This window comes from Dryobates pubescens, chromosome 4 (genome assembly GCF_014839835.1).
Source record: "Dryobates pubescens isolate bDryPub1 chromosome 4, bDryPub1.pri, whole genome shotgun sequence".
NCBI classification, from domain to species: domain Eukaryota; kingdom Metazoa; phylum Chordata; class Aves; order Piciformes; family Picidae; genus Dryobates; species Dryobates pubescens.
Genome location: NC_071615.1, coordinates 8,178,722 through 8,204,353, shown reverse-complemented (window position 1 = coordinate 8,204,353; position 25,632 = coordinate 8,178,722). Strand labels below are relative to the sequence as shown.

Here is a 25,632-nt window from a genome sequence, read left to right as displayed (position 1 = left end):
AATCATCTGGTTCTGTGGTATTTCATGTACCTTGCTTAGAGGAACAGCTCTGTGTATTGAGAGTGTTCTTCTGAAGATGCTACATATTTTCTGGCAAGTGCCAAACACCCTCAGCTCATCTGAAAGTGGGGTCTGTAAAGCATGGCTTTGAACTTTTCTCCAGCCATTGATCAGAAGCCAGTTATTATATATCTTGTTCTCTAATAGTTTGGGGCTTTCCCCTCCCCCCCCCCCCCCCCATGCTTTACAATTTAATTTTTCTGCATGGAAACACCATGAGCACATAACCATCAAGGGACAACATAGTAGCTTTTATAGGATAAAAGCTAATTCTGATTAACTGAACTCCAAAAGGCTTGTGCTTGCTTACTGATGTTGTTCACAGATGCTCTACATTCTAAGTAACTTTCATAAAAGGCAAAAGTAAACAATTTGTTTACTGAAACAAAAAAAAAAAAATAAGTTAACATAAAGGTGCCTTTCTGCAATTACAGTTTGATTTGGGGCATTTTACATCACAAACTAGTGCCTTACAAAAAAATAATAATAAAGGTAAATAAAAAATTGCTTATTACTAATTGTATAAAGTCGGGAAAATAAAGACCCTCCTAATCTATTGCCACACCTTCACCACCACAAATTAAACCCAATCCTGCTAGTTTTCAAAGTTTGTGAATAGGCCACATGACTGACCCAATGAGACCAGTCATGTGAGTAGCAGTTTGTAGGATCTGGCCATATCATTGCATAAGGCTTCAAATGACAAACAACTTCAGCAGCAGCAGGATTGGGAACTCTATTTCTCAATTCGATCACATCTAGGAAAAGTAGAAAGAAAATTGTTTCTTAAGGTAGCTCTATCTTGTACAGATTTTGTCCAAGGTCTGTAAAACATGTATTACAATTCATCCATCTTGGTTGTAGCATGATAAACTTTTAAAAAGAAAGCTGTCCTACCATTTATGCCATGGTCATCTTAGGTGATTTTACAGTAACTCCATGAGGGGGTTGGTTTTTCCCCTGTAGTTTTTAAAAGCAAAATTCTGCAGGCTACTGATGGCAAGAGGTTGTTTTTTATTGTTTCAAGTGATGAATCTTCTGGGACACTAGCATGATCTTAACTATTATCTTCTTTGATCACAGCTTTGCTTAAAACAAGCAGAATTTATTTCTAAGTCACTGGCTAGCATGCAATACCCACCCCTACCTTACCTGGTTACTAAGGCCATCTAGTTAGTTACAAAATAAAACAAGCAATCCCTAAAACAAGCACATGCTTCCTTTGCCTCAAGGAAGGAAGAGCAGGGGGGAGCTAACATGCTCCATTACTCATGCATGACAGAAAAACAGTGCTTCTGGAAAAGGAAGGCCTGCAAATAAAACCCTGTAAGATGATCATGGCAGGAATGGCAATATATACTTTTTCCCCCATATATATATATATACACATCTCTATCTATGTGCAACACTTAGGGACTGGTCTTGCAGCCTCTGTACTCAGGAGTGTTGATGGGACTGCTCATGAGAGTACAAGTCTGCAGGACTAGGTTCCTAATTCAGTAGAAATGGAGGTACATGAAGAATCAGGAAGACTCTTGAAAAATAATAAGCTTGTCTTTCTTTTGCAGTATGCAGCAAGTAACTTCTGTCTGTGAAGCTACTAAGCTACTCAGTTATTTGTATGTTAAGGTGTTTGTTTTTTTTTAAGTTTGAAAATATATATTTTTAAATTATTATTACAGCATATGCAAAGTTTAATTGTTATTATGTTTTCTATGCCCTCAAGTAAAAACAATTAGCTTTTAGTATCGAGGAGAAACTAAGGTTAACATTGGCCAAACAGTGAGGACACAAATGATGGTTTCAATGTCCGATATGTATTAAATGTTAAATAAAGGAATGATTGCTTAAACATGATGAAAAACTATGGCACAAACAATGGGCAATGGGAACCTTTTAAATAACTTGGAGAAAACAAAGATAAAAAGCTCTGAGAAAGTCTGCCTTACATCAACTCAAAAAAAAAAAAGGGAGAAGTAGGGAAGAAACCACCTTAAAACCCCAAAAAACAACAACAAATCACCTCCAGCATGGAGATTCTACTAGCTAGGCACTAAAATGCACAACCACATTTAAATGCACAAACGACTGCAGTCAAGGGGACTACTCATATGAAAAAAGGATTAGTAAGGGAGGTCTTGACCCCATCTCCTGCTGAGTTTCTCCTGAAAGGTGGTCAGCACTTCTCAGCTGCCACCCCTCTCCAGCTTGACAAGATTAGCCCAACAGAACCCTCTGGCTCGGGCACTACCTTTAAACCACAACCACAACAAATTCCTGGCACACTCAAGTCAGGTTCTCTCCCCAGCTAAGTCTTTTCAAGAGTGTATCCCTCCAAAGCTTGACTCCATGGCTTCATCTGTTTGAGCTGTGAGAGCACGTGGCTCTTGGCTTGCTCCCGGGGGAGAGGCTGGAATCGATCCTAGGCAGCTGAGGAGTGCTGCCTCTGTGCTGGACCTGTGCTGCTTCTCTGCCTCAAGAAACTCCATAACTCACACGAAAGGCGCACAGACCTTTCATCCCTCCAGAACTGCACTTCCTACACCAGCTCTTTAAAGAGTATCAGCCTACAGTGTAATGGTTGTTTAGTTGCCACAGAGTGAGGATGCTTGGCTACACGTGATGCTACGTGACTCTACAGTGCAGCTAGGAAATGAAGCAAACAAGGTACCTCTCATGATGTTTGAAATGAAGGGAAAAGGAGCACAATGGAAAGAAATCCTGCATGTTTTCACACTGGAGTGGCAATCTCTTGTGGCAACATTAAGTTTAGGTGAGAGGAGGGTATTTTGCAAGCAACTGGCAACCAGCAAAACCAGGCTTGCCTCACATGCTAGTTACAGACAAGAGAATATCTTCCATTTCAGAATACAATATCCTCCTCTTCCAATTTAAGGTGTGCCTGCTTCTGTCTTAAGTTAGATTCAGCTTCAGTTTTACAATTCTGTTTTCACAATTATCAGTTCAATGGTGTTCACATTTAGACAAAATCCTCTGGGGGATTTCAAAAGCTCCTGGATGTTTCGCTGCTTTGTTCTGGTACTGTTATGGATTCCTCCCTCAAAGACACACTGCCAGGGAACAACATCTGCAACAAGGACTCTTATTCTCTACAGCCTACAGCTTTTCACCAGAGGTGTCGTCCAGTGTAACTTGGCGGAGCAGTTGGTATCTGGAAACAAGGATAACAAACCCGTAACTGAGAGGTCTAGTCTGTTCAAAAAGCAGTGTTAGCATGCTGACATGTACATCACAGCTTGCCAGACAGCAGGTCCAGAGCAAAGTCATACAATGCAACTCATCTTCCACCCACACAGTCCCTTTACCACGACTATATATACACAATTCATCTCTCATTTTACCATCTGACGTTCTCCATTAAGCTTTGTATCCACCTCAAAACAAAGGAAAACAGACAAACGACCCCCAAACAAATTCTCTAGCTTCTCATCCTCAAACTGCCTTTCCCCTGAGCTGCATATTCTGGTATCAGAAAGCATAGGCATGGATGAATCCAAATACCAGAAGGATGCTCTTCATTACTGACAGCAAAGCACTGGCCTTTTGTTTTTATTGAAGCAGATGTCTCCCACTCTCTTACTCACACTGGAGAATCCTTGTACCTAGTCCCTCTTGTTTCATGAAAATCAACCAAAATTTCACTTACTTAAAAAGAGAAAGAGACCTGCAATCAGTTCACATTATTTGGTTTTAAAAGTAGAGGTTGAGTTATGGAATCAGCTCATGGTTCAAAATAAAGGAAGCCCAACTCACATGAGTATAAACTGGCTCATGGGGAGATTTTTAAGCAGCGTGTAGTTATGCATGAGAAATATGGGGATGAAAAAAAACAATCTTCTTTTTCAGCCATGTACCTGCTGTATGAAATGTCTTCAAGCACAAATTACACAGCGTGAAAAACACTGAGAAAAAGTCTGTTTGGCATCAGATCACTACGCCAACAACCCAGGCTGCAGAAAAGAGAGGTTCTGCCACAGAATGGCACGCCAAAGTGTTGTCTAAGAAGGAAGAGTCAACATTCTGTAGTCCCATTTCATGAATCCTTTCCCCAGAGGTGTACACATCTGTAACTTGCTTACAAAGAATTACAGACCTTTAGCAGTAACATGGAAGATAAAAGTGAGAGACCCCCACTATCTGCATCAATGATTCTTATGCAGTGTAGTGGACTGTAAACATTCGTGGCTCAAATCATCTCAGGGGGGAAAAAAATAGAAATTGAGTCACTTAGCAGTTATGTTCAATACCTTAATACAAATTGAATTTGAAAGGTCTATTGAATACATAGTCTCACTGAAGAACTTGGTTCACTCAAGCTATACTGCAAAACGTGAATGGCCAAGAAAAGAATTGCAAACTACTTTGTAATTACAGCTTTTCTAGAGGGACCTGAAGCCTTGCATGCATACTTACTGCCTGAATTCTCATTTATAGCTTTCCCCCCTGCTGTGAATAAGCTAAAGGCAGGGGTTTGTGGTGTGGGTTTTCCTCCAATTAGTAGTGGTTGTATATATCAGTGCATATCAAAGCTTTCTTAAATCATCACTTTTTGATACTTACAGTCCCACCATTTAGCACAACTGCCATCTCAGTTGGCTGATAAACATTGCTTCTAAAAGGAGCGCTGGGTCTGCTTCCCAAATTGCCATTCCGAAATCCTGCCGTCCTTAGCGCTGCGTTGAGAAAAGAGAGAGAGAGCATTCTTAGGAACATGGCTAGGGCTGCCTGTCACCTGGGGAAGCACACCATCATCTCCCTTCCACTTTACTTACTGCCAACTTTGCCACTGAGTGAACGTGTCCAGAGAAGGGCAACAAAGCTGGGGAGGGGCCTGGAGCACAGCCCTATGAGGAGAGGCTGAGGGAGCTGGGGTTGTGTAGCCTGGAGAAGAGGAGGCTCAGGGAAGACCTTATTGCTGTCTACAACTACTTGAAGGGAGGTTGTAGCCAGGTGGGGGTTGGTCTCTTCTCCCAGGCAACCAGCACCAGAACAAGAAGACACAGTCTCAAGCTGCACCAGGGGAGACTTAGGCTGGATGTTAGGAAGAAGTTCTTCACAGAAAGAGAGATTGTCCATTGGAATGTGCTGCCCAGGGAGGTGGTGGAGTCACCATCACTGGAAGTGTTTAAAAAGAGACTGGATGAGGCACTTAGTGCCATGGTTTAGTTGATTAGATGGTGTTAGGTGATAGGTTGGACTTGATGATCTCAAAGGTCTTTTCCAACCTGGTTTTAACTTTCGTGCTGCCACAGGGGCTCTCGCATTTCTTTTGAGCAGCAGTTTCTCGTACATAGCTGGGGATGGTTCTCAGAAGACTTATTTTTACATAGAACTAGCTGTTTGCTGGGGGGGGGAAGGAGTATAGATATTAGAAGCAAATATTTGGAATTTGGTTAGTCTCATCTAAATAGGAGCTAAACATCTTCAGTCACTACAAAACACATCATGCACAACACCTCAGAGGCTCAAAGTGCTTGCAGTGCTGGGTTGGGTACTGTGGGGTTAAGTGAAAGGATCCTGTATTTTGCTTTCTATCAGCTTCAGAGGACATGGATCCAAACCACTGCTCGAGCCAGTAAGCATGCTCACGCCTCCCCTGAGCATTACTTCAGCGTGACCAGCATATAAGCATTTTCCAGATGTTTCAGATTATATTGACTCTGAGAAGCCAGAAATACAAAGTAAATATTGCTTTCAAATAGCTTAACCATGGCAAATGACCAAAGATACTGACTGTCCTTCTGACTGGTTAGACCAGAAATACATCACCCTCTCCATTCATTTTAGCACAAGTTTGCATTCAAGATGTATATCCTGAAGGAGGGCTATGCACAGTTAGGGATATGCTTTGTTCTCTCTAAACTAGTCCAGGGACCAGCACAAACAAATTCCTCTTTTAATTTGGGAGTAAATAACAGCTTCACTGAATTCAGATGTGGCCAGGGAACAGAGCCCATTTATCCATGCAACTTGCCTGGTTATAACAGGCAATATTCATCTGTGAGCTGGTAAATAGAAACATCCCTAGTTCAGGCACTTGGGTCAAGAACTTCTCTAGAAATTACAATTCTGCACTCTCTGGCTGAAATCGTGAATGAGCTGAAGGTTACAAGACTTTCAGCACAGACTTTAATGAGGCCAGAATGTAATACAGTTGCACTGTGTGGAACAACACTTAAATGGATCCCACTGCTATATCCTGTCCTCTATCTCTCTCTTTGAGAGCTGTGCACAGAGATGAACAGTATTGATTTAGCACAGAAATTTAGAAATCCACCCCTGCAAATGCTCAGCTGTTGACTTTCGCTGTATTTTACAGCTAGAGATTTCTGCAGAACAGTGGGAGAACAACAGATGAAAATGCATCAACTAGAATGATGTCATTTTTTATTTTGTATTTAACCATCTCGGGGTCAGCAGTATTCTTTCTTTACAGTTTGGCTTCTTACTGTGGGTTAAACACAAAGGCACTGCACTGGCATTTGTTAGTACACACAGTAATAGTCAGTACACATTTGTTTGTACACATAATAATAGTCAGTACACAATCTAATGCGTCCTACTGTCAAAATATTTACACAAGATTTGTGTGGTTGTGTCAAAGTTCTCTTAAAGAGCCAAGAAATTCAGTTTCGTATTGCTAAATTTACCTTCCATTTTTGCACTAAGTCTAAATTCTTTTAACATGCTCAAGAAGGCCAATGGCATCCTGGCCTGGATCAGGAATAAGTGTGGCCAGCAGAAGCAGGGAAGTCCTTCTGCCCCTGTACTCAGCACTGGTTAGACCACACCTTGAGCCCTGTGCCCAGTTCTGGGCCCCGCACTTTAGGAAAGATGTTGAGTTGCTGGAAGGTGTCCAGAGAAGGGCAACAAAGCTGGGGAGGGGTTTGGAGCACAGCCCTATGAGGAGAGGCTGAGGGAACTGGGGTTGCTTAGCCTGGGGAAGAGGAGGCTCAGGGGAGACCTTATTGCAGTCTACAGCTACCTGAAGGGAGGTTGTAGCCAGGTGGGGGCTGGTCTCTTCTCCCAGGCAACCAGCACCAGAACAAGAGGACACAGTCACAAGCTGTGCCAGGGAAGGGTTAGGCTGGATGTTAGGAAGAAGTTCTTCACAGAAAGAGTTATTTGCCATGGGAATGTGCTGCCCAGGGAGGTGGTGGAGTCATCATCACTGGAGGTGTTTAGGAAGAGACTGGATGGGGTGCTTGGTGCCATGGTTTAATTGATTAGATAGTGTTGGATGATAGGTTGGACTTGATGATCTCAAAGGTCTTTTCCAACCTGGTTAATTCTATTCTATTCTAATCAAGAGACCAAATACTCATTTTGAGGTTTTTTTTTCCTCTCATACCAGTTTTACCATTTTTCCTTGTACTTTTCCCATTACTATTAAATGCATCTACTTAGGAAGAGTATCTACAGGTAAAAATAAAATAGTGCCAGGAAGATTTGAGCCAATGTTGTGTCAAAGTTTCATTACCTTTGGGTTTAGGCACTGGCTCCAAGCCTGACTTGGAGTATTAAAAGTTATTACAGGAAATTCAGTGAGTACCAGAGCTGCTGAGGCTCGTGAATCTTGACAGCTGTAGCATTCTACATTTCACATACAGATTTTTCATGTACAAGACAAATTCTCTTTGCCTTACAGAAGAAGCACTAGTAGTCCGTGTTGCACTTCCAGAGGGCACTGAGAACTCATTCCATTTGCCTTTTTCTTGGGTCTCTAAATACTTCACTAACACTTTCAGAAGGTGCAGGTGTGAGAACTGCTGCTTAACAATCACAGAATCACCAAGGTTGGAAGAGACCTCAAAGATCATCAAGTCCAACCAATCTTTAAACCCAAAAAACCAAAAGAGTAAAATTACAAAGTTACATAATGCAAATATTAATGGAAATAACAAGAATGAATGGAAAACTCATTTATCCAAGCATGTTTGTTTATTTAAAGCTAACTGCTTACTAAACCAAATATTATAGTCAGGGAACTAAGAGGCGCTTTCTGCTTAGCATGTCCTCCAACATTTTACAACTGCTACAGCTTACATTCATCAGCACTGCATCATTCATTAGCATTATTGAAGAAAGTCCCCTGCCTTTACCTTCTAAACTCTTACTGATCAATTCTCAAATTGGGGTTAATTAAATGAAAAGGGAAAAAAAAGAGAACATTCTCTGCACACCTGCAGAGAGCCAATTGCTAACAGACTGCAGGTGCTTAGCCACTGACAGCCATCACTACAGTGATCTGACTTAAATTAACACTTGAGCAGCCACAGTATGTGACTTGAATATTACCTGTGTTTACTTGAAGCCTACCATGCTAATAAGTTTTGTCTCCAAACCCTATTGTCTGTACTTGCAGAACCAATGCAAAGGGAAAATCTGTCTATTTTGATTTATTGAGAGTGCCATGTATCCTTCTCCCACATGCCACAGGAATAGTGTGCATTTATTACAATAAATATTAATCAGGGCATCAGATAAGGAAATCTGTTTTGTATTGTACTATGTAAGATTCAGCTGGATTAAACCAGAACATAAATTGCACTATAACAGACACTATAATGATTTTACAGCTATCACATGTCTATCCATTTCATTAAAACATTTAATCACTGATTCAATCAAAAAGGAGCTTCCAGGTCTTTTTTAAAAGGCATGTATGAATGAAAATACTACAGAGGGAAAGGTACAGTTTTGTTCTTGGGTCTGCCTTAGTCAGAAACAGCTCCACTGAAAACACTGCAGTTTTCTTACTATGAAATTAATTTCATGGGGGATGGAGGACAGTAAAAAAAAAAAAATCTGCTATGACTGCTTTAACAGTCCATGGTGAAGCTGCCTCTGCTGCTCTGGAACATCAGTAATAACCATTCCTATAGCATGTGATTTTTGTGTTGTTTTACCACTGCCTTTGGTATATACTTACAGAACTGAACTGCTTTCTCTTCAAAGCTTCTATACTAAAAGGAGACCTTTAAAGTTCCTGCTAAAACGCTTCATGGAAAAAATGCCTTCCTGACCTGACACAGTGCCAAACAAGAGGGCTATTTTCCTCCCTGTCTGCTCTAGATCCAGAGGAAACATCAAACCCAAAGGAAATCAAAGATACATAAAGATGAATGGAAAGGTGAAGTGTCCGGACAAAGTGCCCCAAGCCTTTTTTTGGGGGTTGCCAAAGCAATGTGGCAACTATTGGCTGGGATACCAAAGCCTTGTTCTCAAAGTGAATAAAAAGCAGCGTGACCAGTAATGAAATCCTTTAGCCAACTGTGAGGCAGCACCAGGCTACAACCTGCACTGAAGAGCACCAGCAGGCTCCTGCTTCCCACCGCTGGCCACCCAGGCATCCCTGTGTGTTTTCTGATATGGGCTAAGCATGCCACACTGCTCTGGATCTTTTAAGCAAGCAGCTGTTGATGGCCCTTTCAGTAATCACTCAAAACAATTTCCATTGCAGATTTTAATGATGTGTCACCACACGTTGCTCTGTGTCACCAAACAGCCCTGACAAGGAAAGAGTCATCACCTGAAAACTCAGTCTGTGCATACTCTGTTCAAAGGTTGAAGCCTTCAGAACAAAGCTTGCCTTTCAACTTCTCTATATGCCACTTGGCATTTTTTTTTCAGCCACAGTGTCATGAAGTGGCACCAAATCCCACTGTAATGGAAATATAGCTGATAATTGTTTTGTTGTTCAGGAAGCTAAACATTTCTGATTTTTTTCCTTCTTGAGTTCTTGAAAAACATTTCATATTAAAAGTTGTTAACTGTAATGACAAAAGAAAAGTCATTTACACTACTTTCAAATCGAGACTAGATTTTCCCCAGTGCATTTTTTTGGCTTTCAGTGTTGGCTTTGCATTTCAAACTGCTCAGTTTTTCAATGAAAAACCAAAATCTTTTTAAACCAAACACATCTCCTCTGTATTGCTTTTTCCCCCCCCACTTTCCCCTCCCACTAGGCAATATGTGAATGAAAACTGTAAAGGGGAGCAATGCGTAGCGTGCAAAATATGCTATTAGTAATGACCCTTGTTTTGAACACCTGAAAAATGTCTCATACAGGTTATTTTCTTGGCTATTACAGAAAAATGTAGTCCTCTACAGTAAATTCTTACCTGCATTATGTTCATCCATTGAAAAGGCTTTATTCTCCATGTAGCTCCGAGGAAGCTGTATATCTTCCTCAAAAGCAGTTTCACGCATCCTTGGCTGTGCAGTGTCAAAATAATTGGGAGTGTTTTCCTGCTGTGATGGAAGGATGGTACAGTGGACCTCTGGGATGGCATGAAAAATAACAAACACCCAACCACTGGACACCAGTGCAATAGCAAGAGTGGGATCACTCCATTTGTCTCTTCTCTTTAGCTCAGCATTACCAAAGAGGTACATAGTCATCCAGGCTACCCAAATCAGAATGGAAAAAAAAAGTGTTATAATGAGGCATACTCCATTTTTCTTCCATTTCTTAAACTTTCCACAGAGAGTGAAAAGAGAAAATCCCATGGTAACTACCATCAGGAACATAACATAAATCAAAGCCATAGCAAAATCCATCGGTTCGTAGCTGCAGGCCAACTTGTTATCTCTGACAATTGTCAGTATTAACCACTCAGTTGCAATAATGACCTGAACGAGCATCAGGCAGATCGCCACACCAGCTAGATGCCAGCCAGATGGACTCTTCCCATGTCGAACTAGTCTACGAAGTCTCCAGGCTTGAGCTAGCAAACACGAGAAACACAAAGCAAAGATAACTCCCCACAGAAATCTTCGGGTGGAGCACACCGTTTCATCTTCCTGTATGATGAAAGCAAACGTCAGCCCAAACAGTCCCAGAGTCCCAAACAGAAAGAGAAAGTGCATTCCCAGGGGGCTCTTCTTCTCCTTGTCCTTGATGAAGGGCAGCCTCACCAGCAGAATCAGCATCAGCAGTAACGTGGTCAGCACACCTGCCCCCGCAACCGCCTCGACGACTATCCCCCAGATGGCATCCAGGTCGCACAGGTAAACGTACTGAGGGAGAAGATCCAGTCCACACCCTCGAGAGGTACTGGAGTTTTCAGATGAGCCATAGCTGATCACGAAGAGGAGGAAGAAACCAATGGCTGGGTAGGTTTTCATTTTTCTGTCTAAGATAACAAAGTATTTGTTTGTTTAGCCACAGTGCACCGTGGAGGATTTCACAGCAAGTGGAAGCAGAGCTTGTTTCAACAGCCCATGCTCACTGGGTTTTTTGCACTGGATTTGCAGCTGGCAGAGCCTACCACTAAATGCCCTGTGCTGCCCTCTCAGAAAGCTGTTTTTGCCTGTTGTACTCACAATGCAAACCAACTCATTTTTGGGTTCCAAATACTGCCCCTGCAAATATCCTAAAACACAACCAGAAGAAACGCTGCATCCTGCTGCAAAATGATACCTGACCTGCAGTACTTTATTGTTCAAATGCAGATGCCTAAAGTATATGGAAATTGCACTAGGCCTGATGCAAGTATACCAGAATTAGACTGTTTGACAGCCTTGCTCCTTTTACTGAAATAAAGGCAGAGTCAAAATCACTTTTGTTTTGTTTTGTTTTGAAGCATTGTGGGGGTTTTTAAAGAAAAAAAATCTTGTTTCCATGCTCAGTCAGTGGGCAGTTATAACATTCACTCCTTTCATGCCCTTCCAAACCCCAGGTATTAGATAGCATTTACAAATGGGAATGGTTGGCCCGCGAAATCTCATCTTCTCTGACAATGGTGCACACATGCAGTGTCATCAATCAACTAATCAAAAATAAATGACTCATTGTGCTTCTTAGCAAGTGTGAAGCCATTCAAAGGAAACAAACAACAAAACCCAGAGCATCACTTTCCTGGATCCAGACAGTAAACAATGGTAAACTCTAGGAACACAACACATCCCACTCCACTATCAGGACCGAAAACCTGGAAGAATCCCAACTTCAGTTTTCACAAGACCATGGGTTAGGTGCTTTTAAAAATTACATATTAGAGCATTTGCTTTATTGAGCAAAGCAGGGCAAAGGAGATTGTTAAAAATACAGCCTTTAAATGAAGAGTCTGCCCCAGTGAAAGCTGCCCTGTAAGGGCAGTCTTAAAGTAAACACTACATGTACCAGATATGAAACCTGATGCTGTTAACCTTCACTTGCATGAAAATGTTCAGAGTAAGATTTCCATTTGTATGGTATGACCATAGGGCAGAAAAGCACCGAGCCAACAGGCAATAACAGTCACACAGTTCCTGTGGAGTGCTTAAGATATACAGCGAAAGGCAGAGAACGTAGCAATAGCTCTTTTGTAAGCTGGACAAACAGCCTTAAATGATTACCCATCTAAAGCTATCTCATAAATCAGAAATGTCTGTAATGGGAACACTGAAAAGTTTAAAGACAGCTGAAAAAGGTTTACAGTCCCAGTGCAATGGCGTTGGAGTGAAGGGGATCAGTCATAAGCTATTCACACAGGCTGTCCGAAACAGTGGAGTCTCTTTGAGCTGAGACCTGTGCATGACAGTCCTGTAATGATCAAAGCTAAATCTTGAGGAGCTCAGTCGTCAAACTAACATTCCTTCCCCTTTACTGATGCCCATTTTTGGCCTCTAGCAGGAGACAGATGATGGATATCATGCTGCTTCCCATTAGGTACCAAGACAGCAAATATGCTAATGTAAATGTGTAGTGACTTGGTGGTCTTCATTCATACAATAGATTGAAAAAAGCTCACTACAAAACTTCATCCCAGAAGTGGAAGCTGTGACAAATAATGGGATCTGGGACTGGACAAACAGGGAAAGGGCAATCAGTGATCTTTGCCTGCCCGCAGAAACGACAGCATCCTTGCACTGTTGAGAGGGCTGCAGTGTTCTAATGATGCAGTGAGCTGCAGCTAATGATTAATGATTTAACTTTTTTTTCCCCCTACCTAGCTGTAATTATGGTGAATTGGTAAAATATTTACTTGTTTATATCAGATTTGGATAACAGATTTCTCAATGTCTGTGCCACAACATGTTAAAAACACTGATTTGCCGACAGAAAACTAGTCATCAGTTAAATAGATTCATGTTTGTATTGAATATGGTTACACTCAATAAATCTCTTTGCCCTATGAGTACATAATTAACTAGAAGGAAGCATTCTGAAGGGAGTTTTGCAATTCCTTCTATGCACAGGCACTTCCTACTTCTGCCAGTTACTTTAGAATATCCTGAATGTCCTAAAAAGTGTGCAGTGGTCAGTGGCAGCTGGCTTAAAGGGAGGAAGTCCACTAGAATCTGCTAAGGCAATGAAGCCAGTTTTAAGAAAAGCAGAAGGTCACATGGAAAATTGGTCAAAATTCATTCTAAATGCCACCCAAACTGGAAACAAGGAACAGCCCTCAAGTGAGGGTCATATTAATTTCCCACTATCCTATCACTTACAAATTATCTGATATGCATGTACTAAATTGGTTCCAATACTCATGCTGTTTATTAGCTACTCTCCACAGACCTGGAGGGTAATGAATTAAGTGCAAGTATCTCCAGTTCTAAGATATTTTCCAGTTTTCTGGTTACTTTATTCATGTCATGTAACCCTCATGTGATTGAGCTATTCTAGGACAGTCTGTTTCCATGGAGATTGTACTGCATGGGTAAGCAGTCATATTGTCAGCCCATCATTTGTTTCCTCTTCCTATTTGGAAGTGTTTGGGAGGGGAGAATGAATTTAGAGTATTTCCCCTTCCATGAAGTAGTTTCTTTTGAAAAGGAAGCATTAAGTAGTGACAAAATACATTGAGAATTCAGATAAAATGTGAAGGGAATTGCAGATATGTTCAACTTGAGAAGTTTTCCCAAGTTACTTCCATTTGTGAAGTTACTTTTTTGGGAGAGCTGATGGAGTGGTTCTCTTAGAAAACTTCTAGACAGCTGTATATTGACCATGAAATCCATAGGACTGCTGAAAGGTATTCTTGTTGTGAAACCATTTTCCTACCAAGAGTCAGCATGTCTTGCTAAACACTAGATCCCATCCACACCAAAGCCTGCAAGCAGGGCTCCAGATCTCCAAACAAGGAATCTTTAACTCACTACTACTATTAATATAGCCATGTTTGCAACCTGTTTACTATGTATTTCTGCCTGCCTGGGTAAAAACCTGGCAATGTTAGTAATCAATCCCCTGGGAGGATACCACCCAACATCCTCTTTCTAGCACTGGTATTTGGCACTGAGCTCAGACCGCTGCATAGGCAGGGGACAGTACTGCATTACAACATACAAGTTTGGGAAGGGAATTCCACAACTTCAGATGAAACCACAGATTCAATAAATGTAAGGAAAAACTATAAAGTCTTTTTGCCAGAAAAGTTGTTTTGGAAAAGAGCAGTCTATCAATATGTTGGGGTTTTTTTTTGTAATTAAAATAGTGACTTCCTCAAATCTGTGCTGTAGCTAAAATGGCAGAGCCCTGCATCTCTCAAGATTTTGTAGTAAAGTCTTGTCTGCACATTACTGCCAGCAGTTACCTAGTAGAGAAATAGCATTTTTACTTCTTTATGTCTGTATTACTCTTAGCAAAGTTACACAGCCTCATGGTGGTAACAATAGCACTGTGTTGGACTGGCACTTCCACTTCTAATACCAGAGCTACAGCACTAGTAGTAGAGAAATGTCACAGAAATATTCCAGCACAGATGTAGTAAGTGGCAATGATATATCCCTGCATAGTTGACTGGAACTGTTCATACAGAAGGAAATCAACTTGAAATTTGGGTTGTTTTCCCCAGATTCCACTCTAAAACTGTACTTCATTAAAACTATCAAGCCAACATACCTGAACCCAGAACAATCATGAGCACTTAAAGTGAATCAATAAGCCTTACACACTTCAGGCAAAAGCAGCAAATGATTACCAGGACAGCTTCCAAATCTAGTCCTCAGTTTTTGGTCCAAAACCTGCTCTCAATGACAACAATAATAACTCCTCTGTTTTAAATAAAGTCAGTCCCATATACATTATCTGGTGTGGAATCACTACAGAAATGGCAGATGCAAAGCTGCCCCAGTGGCTTATAAAGTACAATTACAAGCAGCTAAGCAGCAACAGAAAATCTCACAGTTTACATCAAAAAGCTGTCAGAGTTAAAAATCAATGAGGCTTTCAATAGCTATGATCTTCTGACCAAAGATTGCAAATATCTTTTATCTGGTCAAAAGAATACTGCTGTATGCAGCTAGAGAACATATATAAGGAATAAATCTGTAACTATGCAAAGATTTAAGGTTATTCATGGTCAGATGTATCATCGGCTCCCCTTTTTAGAGTCCTACTGTTAATCAACTAATATAGGACAATACATCCAACCACAGAACAAATAGTCTAGTAAATAAAAGCTATAGTAGCCCAAATAGTAACCTGCTCTGCCACACATAAGGCTGCTTCACTGTACAATTTCCAAAAGAAAACCACCCCCCACCATGAAGCGCCGTGGAGAGATGCTAGTGAGTGAGGAATTAATCACAGCACGGGATCTCTGCCAGCTCCTTCTGATCAGATCTAAAGAATTAGCTTCAGGACTGATAACAGAGCAGCAACAGCCAAGCTGACATCAGACTACTCAGGAGATGTATTTCCAGAATGATAATTAATAGTGCGCTCTCTATGCAAAAACACAGCAGCGATTTAGATATCCCCTGCCTAAGAATAGTGCACATCATGCTGCATACAGCTGCACAGCTACAGACAGCAAGACCCCACTCCAAATAGAACGTGCAGGAAAAGTACTGCTTTCATTCACAAATAGTTTGCAATGCTGAATAGATGAAATGATCCTCCTCGTGTTCTAGGTACTCACAGTTTCCTTCAGTCAGATTCCGTGTATTGCCTGTGCCTAAACACTTCTGACTGTAATGCCTGATGTTCATTGCACTACTGATAGCAATCAGTGATAGCAATCGATGGTTTTCTTTGCTAATTCTCAGACTGTTTCTGTTCATGTCACAGCTTCACGACAGATGGGCTTTCTTCACCTGATTTCTTCTGATGCAGCTAGAGAACACCTCGGCGCCGATACTCACTGCTGGTAAGCTGCAAGTATCATCACCCACAGACACGGAGTGCTACAAGCGATGGGAGCAGCCTAGGTGTTTAGGTTCAGCAGGCAGGAAATCCTGTTAGCTCTCGGATAAACATTATGTCAGGTGTAAACAAAGGGTTCACCTAAGTACTAAATCCTATGGCTCTTTGGCTTTGGAAGAAGCAGTACAGAGACACGGCTCTTTATTAACTGGAGAGAACTGCTACGGCAGCGCAGCCCTTCCGCGGACTGCGCCGGGGCTCCCACCGCCCGCCGGCCCCGGGACCAACCAGCAACACTGCGGGGCCGACATACGGTTCTGGCCCCTCGGCCAGATTCCACCGCCCTTGCACTCCTGCCCAGCAGTGCCTGGTTTTGCTGCAGCTACCACGGGGCCGCGTCGGAGCAACGGCGCGAAGCCAAGCAATGTCCTCCTCGCAGCCGGTACACGGCCGCCGCCTCTCCGGTCTCCCCCTAATCTGCCCGCCATCTCCTCCTCCTCGCCTACGGTGTCTGTCCCGCTGCAGGCTTCCTCTCTTTTGTCCCTCCACTCGTTTCTCTCCTCGGTTTCTTTCGCCAGTGTCTCCTTCCCAACCCGTCCCCGCTTTCCTTCCCCAGCCTGCCTCCGAACTCCTCTGTCCCCCTCGCCAGGCTTCTTCCACGCTCCCCGCCGCGGTGCGCAGCCCCCTGCTCCAGCCCCCCCCGTCCTGTCCTATATCTCGTCTAATCCCCCCCCGCACTCCTATATCCAGCCTGTCGTCTGTCCGCGGCCACCGGGATAATTCTGCGGGCAGCGCTCGGAGCGGAGCCGGGCAGGCGGCTCCAGTGAGCCCCGCAGGGGCCAGCCCCGCGGAGCCAGGGGTGAGGATCCCCCGCTGAGCCGGGATCTGGGGCCGTTTCCTCCGCCCGCTTGTCCTCTCACTCACCCGCTGGCTGCCGCGGCCGAGGGCGGCGGGGCAGCTCTGTCCGCCAGCCCGCAGCAAGTCACATCCCGGCACCGGCGGCGCGGCGGCTCCGCGGCGGGGAGCGAGTGCAGCGCCGAGAACCCCCGCGACGGCGGCAGCGGCTCATGGAGCGCCTGGCCCCGGTGCGCGGAGCGGTGCGCTACTGTGCCGTGCACTGCCCGCCGCGCTCTGCGCCCGCCGCCCCGCTGCGCTACGGCCCAGCGGCCAGCCCCCTCCCACCGCCCCGCCCCGGCACGGCTCGGCTCAGCTCAGCCTGGGGCGGCGGGCTCGGGCTGTGGTGCGGCCGGGCGTGCTCTGGGAGCAGCGCAACCTCCAGCACCGGGGTGTCCTGGCACCCGGCTTGTCCCGGGAGAGGAGCTCCCGCAAAGCAAGGGTGCGCGCAGAAAGCGGCATGTGCGGCGCGGCACGTCTGCGGTAGCCGCGTAGCCTGGCACACTCGGACACACGGAGGGTCGCAGCTCTACGTGAGCGCTAGATACACAGGCAGGCATGAGCAGTACACAGGCGTTCGGACACCGTCGTGCGCTTGTGCTGCACAGGTGAGTGCGAGACATACGAGCAGTGTGGGTTAGGAGAAGACCTCCCAGGCACGGAAGCTGGATGCCATGGCCGATTCTGGGCTTTGGAAGATGGGAGGTTTTGCCAGCCCTGTGACAGTGGAGATTTTGCAGTGGGCTGGATACCTTCACCACTTCTGCCCTGAATGCATGTGTCCAGCTGCGCTACCTCCGGCAGCAGCTAAACATTCGGAAGCGAGAATGTAAAGTGCCTCTTTATTGTGGAATTGACAGTTTACAATCTGCTTATGCAGCAAAATTGAGAAGCAGGCCATGGAAGCACACGAAGCTCTGCAAAGGTGGTGGTGGGAACCCATCAGTACCTGCCTCACACCTCCCAACATGCAGCTTGTCTCCCACATTCCAGCACAATTCAACTCTAAGACAGTCATAACCTTTGTGCCCAGGACAGGGCTTCCTACCTACTGCAGGAGGAGTTATTTGTAGAAGGGAAAGACAGTTGGCTTCAGCACACAATGTTCATGAGCAGCAGAAACTTGTTTGCCTTGTCATCCAGTGAGAGTATATCTGTGTGACACACCAATGGCCAGCAGCCACGCTGCATGGTGTATCCGTGGTTTATGCTTTCACCTGAACTACTGAAGAGAACCTGGGCAGCTGCAGCTGGCATGGCAGTGTCGGGGGGAGTGCCTGATGCCTGCCCTTCCTGAACACAGGCAGCACACTGCCCTGCCTGCCAGGTTTCCCTAACCAGAGCCTTGCAAGGGGAAACGTCTGCACTCTTCAGCACAGAACTGTAACCTTTACACAGACTCCTGCGTGGCCTTATTTAGATGTCATTTCTTATGTGTTGGGGGGCTGCCTGAACTTCTCAGTGTGGCTGGCATGGAGGAGCTGGGCTGGTATGGTCAGGCTGTAATTGCCTGTGCTGAGGCAGGACAGCAGGGGAGAACAGCTGAGGCAGAGGGACAATTTCACATTTCTGCTCTTTTCACTCTCAATTTCTCTGCCTTGCTGATTCTGGATTTTAGACAATGGCTTTATTTGAGTCACACGTAAGCACTAATACCCTGCCCTTGCATCAGTCAATATGTGTGTGCTATTCAAAGTAAAACAGGATAATTTTACAGAAACTGAGAGGTGAAGCAGCTGTGAACTGCCCAAGGTCACTCAGCAGTCTAGCAGGAGAGTAAAAAATACTGATTCACCGGATCAGTCTGTACCTCCCCTCCAGCTTCAGAGTCTGAGCCAAGCACCCAAATACTACAGCAACAAGCAAAGACCTTTTTGTGTATAAATAAACACATAGAGTTCTCTGTACCACACTGGATACAGAGAGGTAGACCAGAGGGAGGGATGAATCACAAGAATTCATGTGCTGAAGGTCTTGGCCGGCTCACAACGGAGCAATGTACTGAGCCCTTCAGCAAATGCAAATCTTGATCATTGTTCCCTTCCTTCTGTGTGTCTCTAACACAACCCGTGGCACCAGTAAAGGAAATGGCCTCCCCCTTTGCCTTTTAGTGATAGAATAGGGAAGATAATGCTCCTCTCAACCATTACTGGTGGATCATTACTGAATAAGGTTGATTTCTGTCCTGCTGAAGCAGTTTTTAGCGTTGGCTACCATGAAAATGTGTAGGACAGAACACAGAATCATCAGGAAATTATAGGAGGACTTTGTAGAGTAGCTGGACTGAATTACAGCTCCCATTGCATTGTATTTCTTGGTACTTAACTTTGAAGATATGCTCAGAAAATGTGCTTTTATTGAGGGGAAAAGTATTTCCCTCAGTCAACCACTGACTCACCAGCAACTTCAGTGTTTCCTCTCATGGAGAGAGCTGGTGGGAGCAGGTGCTATGACCCAGGTGGACTGTGTGAATTCCCTGATTTTACATGGTGCTCCCTGCTCCCACTACCCTTCCTGTGACTCTGCTGCAGCTGCAGCCAGTGACTGCCAGCATGTGAGCACTGCTTGGAGGAGACTGGGGAAGGAGCGAGGTGTGCAAAGCCAAAGGAAGGTGAAATTTAGAGAACTCCGCTTATGCCATGCAGTACTGCCCAAAGCTGATGACTTCAAGAGATGTAAGCTCAGTGCTTTTGTTCATCTCTAAACCAGTAAAGAATACATGTTACCTATTTCAGATTGGCCGTATAGTATGCTTAATTTAAAACCCCCCCCACACTTCTCAGCAATTTTACTCTTCCTGTTTCCTACAGCACACATTTGGCCACTGAACAGATTTATTTTAGCATTACTTTTTTCAGTATTTGGTTTACAATATATAAACAGAGAGTCTGTAGGGTGCTGCATGTCCCCATTTTTTCCCCTTCTGCAGCAGCCCTCCCAGCAGGGTTTGACAGCAGAGAGCCAGCATATCACAGCAGCCCTGAGTGGATAGTACTCCCCCATCAACAAATGCCAAATCCATATTGCCACAGACTGACATCCTCATCTCAGATTTATCTGAGAGAAAGGTAATATCCATCCTCTGTTCTCCTCTTTCCCTTCAGGGTGCCAGGAAGGTGTGATGCTTACTGCAGGAGCAGGCAGCAAAACTGTCAAATGGTACTTCCCCAATAGCTTTCCTATTGTTAGGCAGGTCCTACAGAAGCTTTTCACTTCATAGACTGGTTTCACACCTCCTGCCAGCACTGTGCTTATGCCAATGCAATTTAAACAGAATATTTAATTAAGAGGTCAGTGGTAGGCACATGGAAATGGCAGTGATCATGAAACTTGCATTGCTGTTTGTGTTAGGGAGCACACAGGCTCTGGGCAGAGACAGGACTGCAGGGCGCAAGATGAAGCCAGCCCTGATGCATGCAGTGCAGTCTGTAAACCAGTTTGTTTTCCAGCAGCCTCTGGAAGAATACCCTGAGACAAACCACGTGCCTTAGTTGTTGAGTGACCAGGCTGTGGTATTGCTGCCTAGGTGCAGGAGAATAAGGAGACAGGGGATGACTTTGCCCCAGCAGTGGTATGTGGTTATTTACCCCTATTCTGACCCCCAGTAGGAGGCACTTTTCATTACACAAATCCCTGCAGCGTGATTAGTTTGCCTAATACTTGCCCTGCTTTTTCTCAGGACAGGACACAAATCCTGGTGCTCCCATTGGTTGGCAGCATCAAGGAGATGGTGAGATTTGTGTGACCACTGCAAGATGGTTTCTCTGTCGCTGCAGAGTTTCACACATTGCTCCTTGCACTGCCCAAGGCAGAGCCCACTCTCCACAGTACTCTCTTAAATTGTTCTGAATGGCCAAATGTGGTTAGTGAGAAGGGGAGAAGGGGAAATGAAAGAAGGAAAGAGTCTTGAAATCGATATGAAGCAAAAGATGGATGGCAGGAAGGAGAGGGACACATGGAGGAGAGAGAAAGGAAGAATTACTGAAACATCAAGGAGAAATGTAGTTCAGAAGAACTTGTATCTATGGCACAAAAGAAAGGTGCTCTCAGGATGGATAGTGTGGGGAAGCTACCACAGTGTTCAACATCACATCAGTGTTCAGATCCAGATTATAACTGGGTTTCAACTTGGGTTAAACAAACCAAGGTAAGAACACATTGTTTATATCACTGTGCCAACTGGTAACTCTTTGAGTGTTTGCTAATAAATAAAATCTCTCTTCATCACCTGTCTTGACATACACTGTATGGAAAGGCCATCAGTCTTCTCCACTACCAGTCACAGCTCCCCACACCAGGACACGAGAGCAGCAATGCAGGCAAGGTTCACAGTGTAGCCAATGTGAGGCTCATTTTTCTCAACACATTTCTTTAGCACACTATTAATGCATAAATGCTTTAAACTGCAGTGAAACTTGGTCATGTCCTCAGATTTAATGCAGACAGTGGAATCTGATTAAAACCAAATTTGTATCAAGATGGTCTGTGGCACAGGGCACAGGTGATTAAAATTCTTATGAGTGGGAATTTGCACACCTTCCAATCCTCATTTCACAAGGAAAGCCATCAGAGATACTCAAATCAGCCTATGTGTGACTTACCGAATTATGGCTGCTCGCTCTCTGAGGCTTTAGCTAGCTACCTACCCCCCAAATTGCCCAAACCATTGCAGTTTTAAAAGTTTATTCTTGACCTTTGCTCAGGAAAAGTCCCAGCTGGGTTAAACTGAATTGGATCAGGCTTGTGGCTTCCTGTTCCTTGGCATGTGAACATTTCCTTAAAACTCTGTGTGTTGGGAGCTGGTGAGCCTGGCTGAACCTGGCAACTTCTGCCTTAGAACCTAGAGCTTGGTTTAGTGAGCAGTTGTGGATGCCAGTGGGCACAGTGAAGTGTTTTGCAGTGACAGCCTTATGGTAGGGAATAACATCATATGGTTGTGGAGTAGAAAAACTCCCTCTAGCCACTGTGAGTTCTCATTTTTTTTCCTTACATCACCCTCCTGGTTCCAACTGATCTACTTAATCCTTTAGACTTTAAACAAGATGGAGCTGTGTCAGTAAGTTAACAGGCATTGGGATGAAGGAAGGAAAATGTTTTCTTAGCTCTTGCTGCAAAGGTTGCCTTGGCCATCCCAAGCAGTCCTGCTGTGAGCACACACCTGTGTTCCCAGGCAGCACTTGTGTTCCAGGCTCTGCACACAGCCCTGGCTAGGGCTGCTGCAAGGGAAATGTTGCAATCACCTGAAGCATAGAAGGAGGTTTTCTACATCCTGTTTTCTCCTTGAGAAGTCAAAGGTATCAGCCAGTGTAACTGCCATGCTTGAGTGTGCTTCCCCTTCGGATGGGCTTGATTTAGAAGTGCTTCTATTTGCATCTGCTGGTTTCACACCTACGCTGAGTTGTAAAGGTTCTTTTTTCTTTTCTGAATGCTACTAAGAATCGTGCTGGTACCTCTTGAGTGCAGTAATGTTAATGCCCTCCTCGGGAACTTTGCTGTCCCTCCTCTTTATTGGCAAGTACAGTGAAAAATCTTGCCCCCTGTTCTGGACTGGCTATGTGTCTAAAAACCAAATAAATAACATTTACATCCTGGCAGAACGCCGAGCAAACCCCCTTTAGGAGCTGCCTGGGGTTTTTCTGTTGCTGAGACTGTCACCTGCTGGCCACTGAGCAGCTCACCAGGGGCTCCGGAACGAAGTCAGTTACTAATCAAATATTCACAGAATCACAGACTCACAGAAGTGTTTTAATCGGGAAAGACCTTTAAGATCATCGATTACCTACCTCTATTCAGCTTTGCCATTAGAAATTACACCACTGAGATGTTCCTGCTTTATCTAACTGCAAACAGGGTGGCAACTGTAAATGGAGGTAGATCAGGAATCCAGAAAGCCTTCATCCTGTGTAGAAGGTCCAGATTTCATGGAGTTGTAATGCAAAGGTAATCAGGATCTCATCACAGTGGTAATGTGTAGGCTTAAAGAGAGCAAAATAAGCCATTACCAATACTCAAGAGAAAGGAGGGGGAAAAGAAAAGGGGTGGGGGTGGGGAAGACCACCTATTCATTCTGTCTCTGGTGGATTATCATCATGTTAGGCTGTGGATACAAGATGACCGCCTATTATTGACCAACAGAGCTCATCAGGAATCAAAGGACCTTTAGTGAAGATCTATACTACAGCTTTTACAGGAAAGAGGAAGAATTGCTCTAAAAAGCTCTTTTAGCACAGCCCTTGTTCTGCCCTCACATCTGTTGTCACTGCTAGCTCATTTTCTGTCAGCCTTTGGGCCAGAACCTCAATCATTGTAAACAAGAGGAAGTCTGAGTTCAGAGCTAGAATGTGATGGGTTTAGTCTCCCCAACTCAAGGAACCTGAGAGGTTAATGTCCTGCCTGAAGAGGTTTCTTTTTGGTTTGTTTTTAAGACAGAGCAATGAGTTGCTGAGCTGGGCAGTTGATGCTGAAATGCAAACCTGCATCTTTCCTGGTTTGTTTGTTTGTTTTATGGGGGTTTTTGTTTGTTTGTGGGTGTTGGTTTGGCGTTTTTTTGGAGGGTGTTTGTTTGGTTTTTTTTCAGTGGAGCATCATTCTCCCTAGAATGTGGGGTTTTCCTTCTCTGTAATGGAGCTGTATTACTGAACACTGTGTTACTGGTGTTCAGCAAGGTTGCTGATGGGAAAGGAAAGCCGGTGCCACAGAGGCTGTTTCACGACAAGTATCCTCGGCTCGCTTGCTGTTACACAAGGGTATTGCTGCCTAAAAGCACATCTGAAGTAACCCTCAAGCTCACTGCTGTGTGTTGTGCTGAAACTTTAAAGAGGAGATTTCTATTTTTTAATGGATGTTTTTCATATGCCTCTTACATCACATCACAAAGATTTCATGAACTTTAGGAATACTTTTTGACTGTGTCTGGAGTCAATGCCTAGCACTAAATATATGCAAACTGGCCATATCTTTATTTCTTTTTATCTTGTGTGTGTTAAATGAATACATTACTTCCCTTTATTTCCCTTCACTTCAGTTCCTGTGCTTGGAGAGCTACAAGCTTTCATTGTTGTCAGAGAACAGTGGGTGCCTGGATGTCTCTCTTGTGAAAGAAAGTGGCTGGTTACAAAGAAAACCAGAGAGATTAGAGTCTGTGTGAAATTCCTCTAAATTCAGTGGAAAAGGTCATTTCAAAGAATTTAGGATCAGATTTCAAATGCATTTCATGAAAGGCTTTGGACTGGTGGATTCACGTAGGATGCTGACTCTCAGTCCCCTCCACTGTACAGGAAGGATAATGCTGTTTTCCTCCCCTCTAGGTTACCTCACCACTCACTTCTTGTGCACTGTTGGAAAAGAGGAAAACACTTCAAGGCCATTCAGTGTCAAGAGGACTTGGAAACCTCTGTTTCACAGCCAGGTAGACCCTGGGCCAGCTCCCACAACCATCAATGGGGAAACCCCCCAGCCCTTCCAGCTTCACTGAGAACACGAGGCTTTGCCTGAAATGCTCTTTGCAAATCTGTGAATGCAAAACTAGTTAAAAAATAAAACAAGCCTCTGGCTTCTTTCTCTGATAGCCACCCACACTTCTCAGTAAGTTACTGCCTTGCAGCTGGTGGGATCTTTATTCAGGCAGAAGATTGTTGGGGAGTGTCGTCCCTGTAAGTGGGAGCTTGGGAGCGGGGGCTCTCCAGTCCTGTCTGTCACTTTATTACCACATGGAGAGACTCCTTCATCACTTGAGAAAGATTCCCTTTACAACTGGTGTTTTGCTGGTAGATTTACTTTCCACTGAGACATAACATGAGGTAATACTGGATTTGAGGGTGAATAAAGGGCAATGAAGATTCTAGCCTAAAAAATGTAGCCTATGATTTTAATCCCTGCACTGCACATTCATTTTAATGGTCCTTGCTGTGTGTTTTAGTGAAGGCTGAGTCATAAGCAGATCTTACTGCTTTGGAAGGAAGGAAATGGAGTTTGGGTAAAAACATGACGTGTCTCAAAGGGATCCAGTGAACAGAGACCGCTCAAGCTGTGCAAATGCAATGATGTATCTCAGCCAAAGGGAGAACTGGAGGTCAAAAAGAAACTCCTTGTGCTGCAATAGAGTTTCCATCACCTGAAGCTTGTCTGGACTGAGTGACATTTCTGTTGGCAGGTCCATCACAGTGAGAAGAGTGGATCCTGCTCTTGTCCCTCCCCTCAGAAAGCTGTCCTGGGGTTAACCGGACTCCCTCCTGGGTCTCATATTTCAGTGTTATGGTGATGAACATTTGCTCACTGCTTGCAGCTGACACAGTTGTTGTTGGAAGTTGGTCACAAGGCAAAGCATTTTTGACTGAGGTTGTTAAGGAAGGAGAGAGAAGCTCTTGTGCTATGGCAGCACCTCTGTGGGATGCAGGATGGTCCCTTTACAGATGCCCTTAGGAGTGTTGCCTTAGGCTGGGGAGGGTGGTGAAACAGCAGGAGCTGAGCTGTGCAGCTTGGAAGAAGCTGCTGTCTGCTGGACAAAATCAGCCATGCCTGGGAATGTGCAGCAGAGCATCCACCATCATTTGAAGTCACCTCCACCTCACATCATGATTGGG

At 44.2% G+C, this 25,632-nt stretch overlaps 1 protein-coding gene across 1 annotated transcript; it reads right to left on the bottom strand.

The window, feature by feature from the left end:
• Positions 1 to 1,716: 1,716 nt before the first annotated feature.
• On the bottom strand, positions 1,717 to 17,274 carry GPRC5B (G protein-coupled receptor class C group 5 member B). The gene is made up of 4 exons (XM_054180420.1): positions 17,081 to 17,274; positions 10,206 to 11,219; positions 4,642 to 4,754; positions 1,717 to 3,232 (listed from the first exon to the last, which is right to left on the bottom strand). The coding sequence occupies exons 2-4, from the start codon at positions 11,209 to 11,211 to the stop codon at positions 3,188 to 3,190; spliced, it is 1,164 nt and encodes a 387-aa protein (XP_054036395.1). The 5' UTR covers positions 11,212 to 11,219; positions 17,081 to 17,274; the 3' UTR covers positions 1,717 to 3,187.
• Positions 17,275 to 25,632: the final 8,358 nt, after the last annotated feature.

What these genes read in the sequence shown, in the direction of transcription:
- GPRC5B (XM_054180420.1), bottom strand. Translation starts at nt 11,211, where the DNA reads ATGAAAACCTACCCAGCCATTGGTTTCTTCCTCCTCTTCGTGATCAGC. An exon ending in AATGGATGAACATAATGCAG is followed by an intron (nt 4,755 to 10,205) that starts GTAAGAATTTAC and finishes TTCTCAACGCAG; the next exon opens with CGCTAAGGACGGCAGGATTT. An exon ending in TTGTGCTAAATGGTGGGACT is followed by an intron (nt 3,233 to 4,641) that starts GTAAGTATCAAA and finishes CCTTGTTTCCAG; the next exon opens with ATACCAACTGCTCCGCCAAG.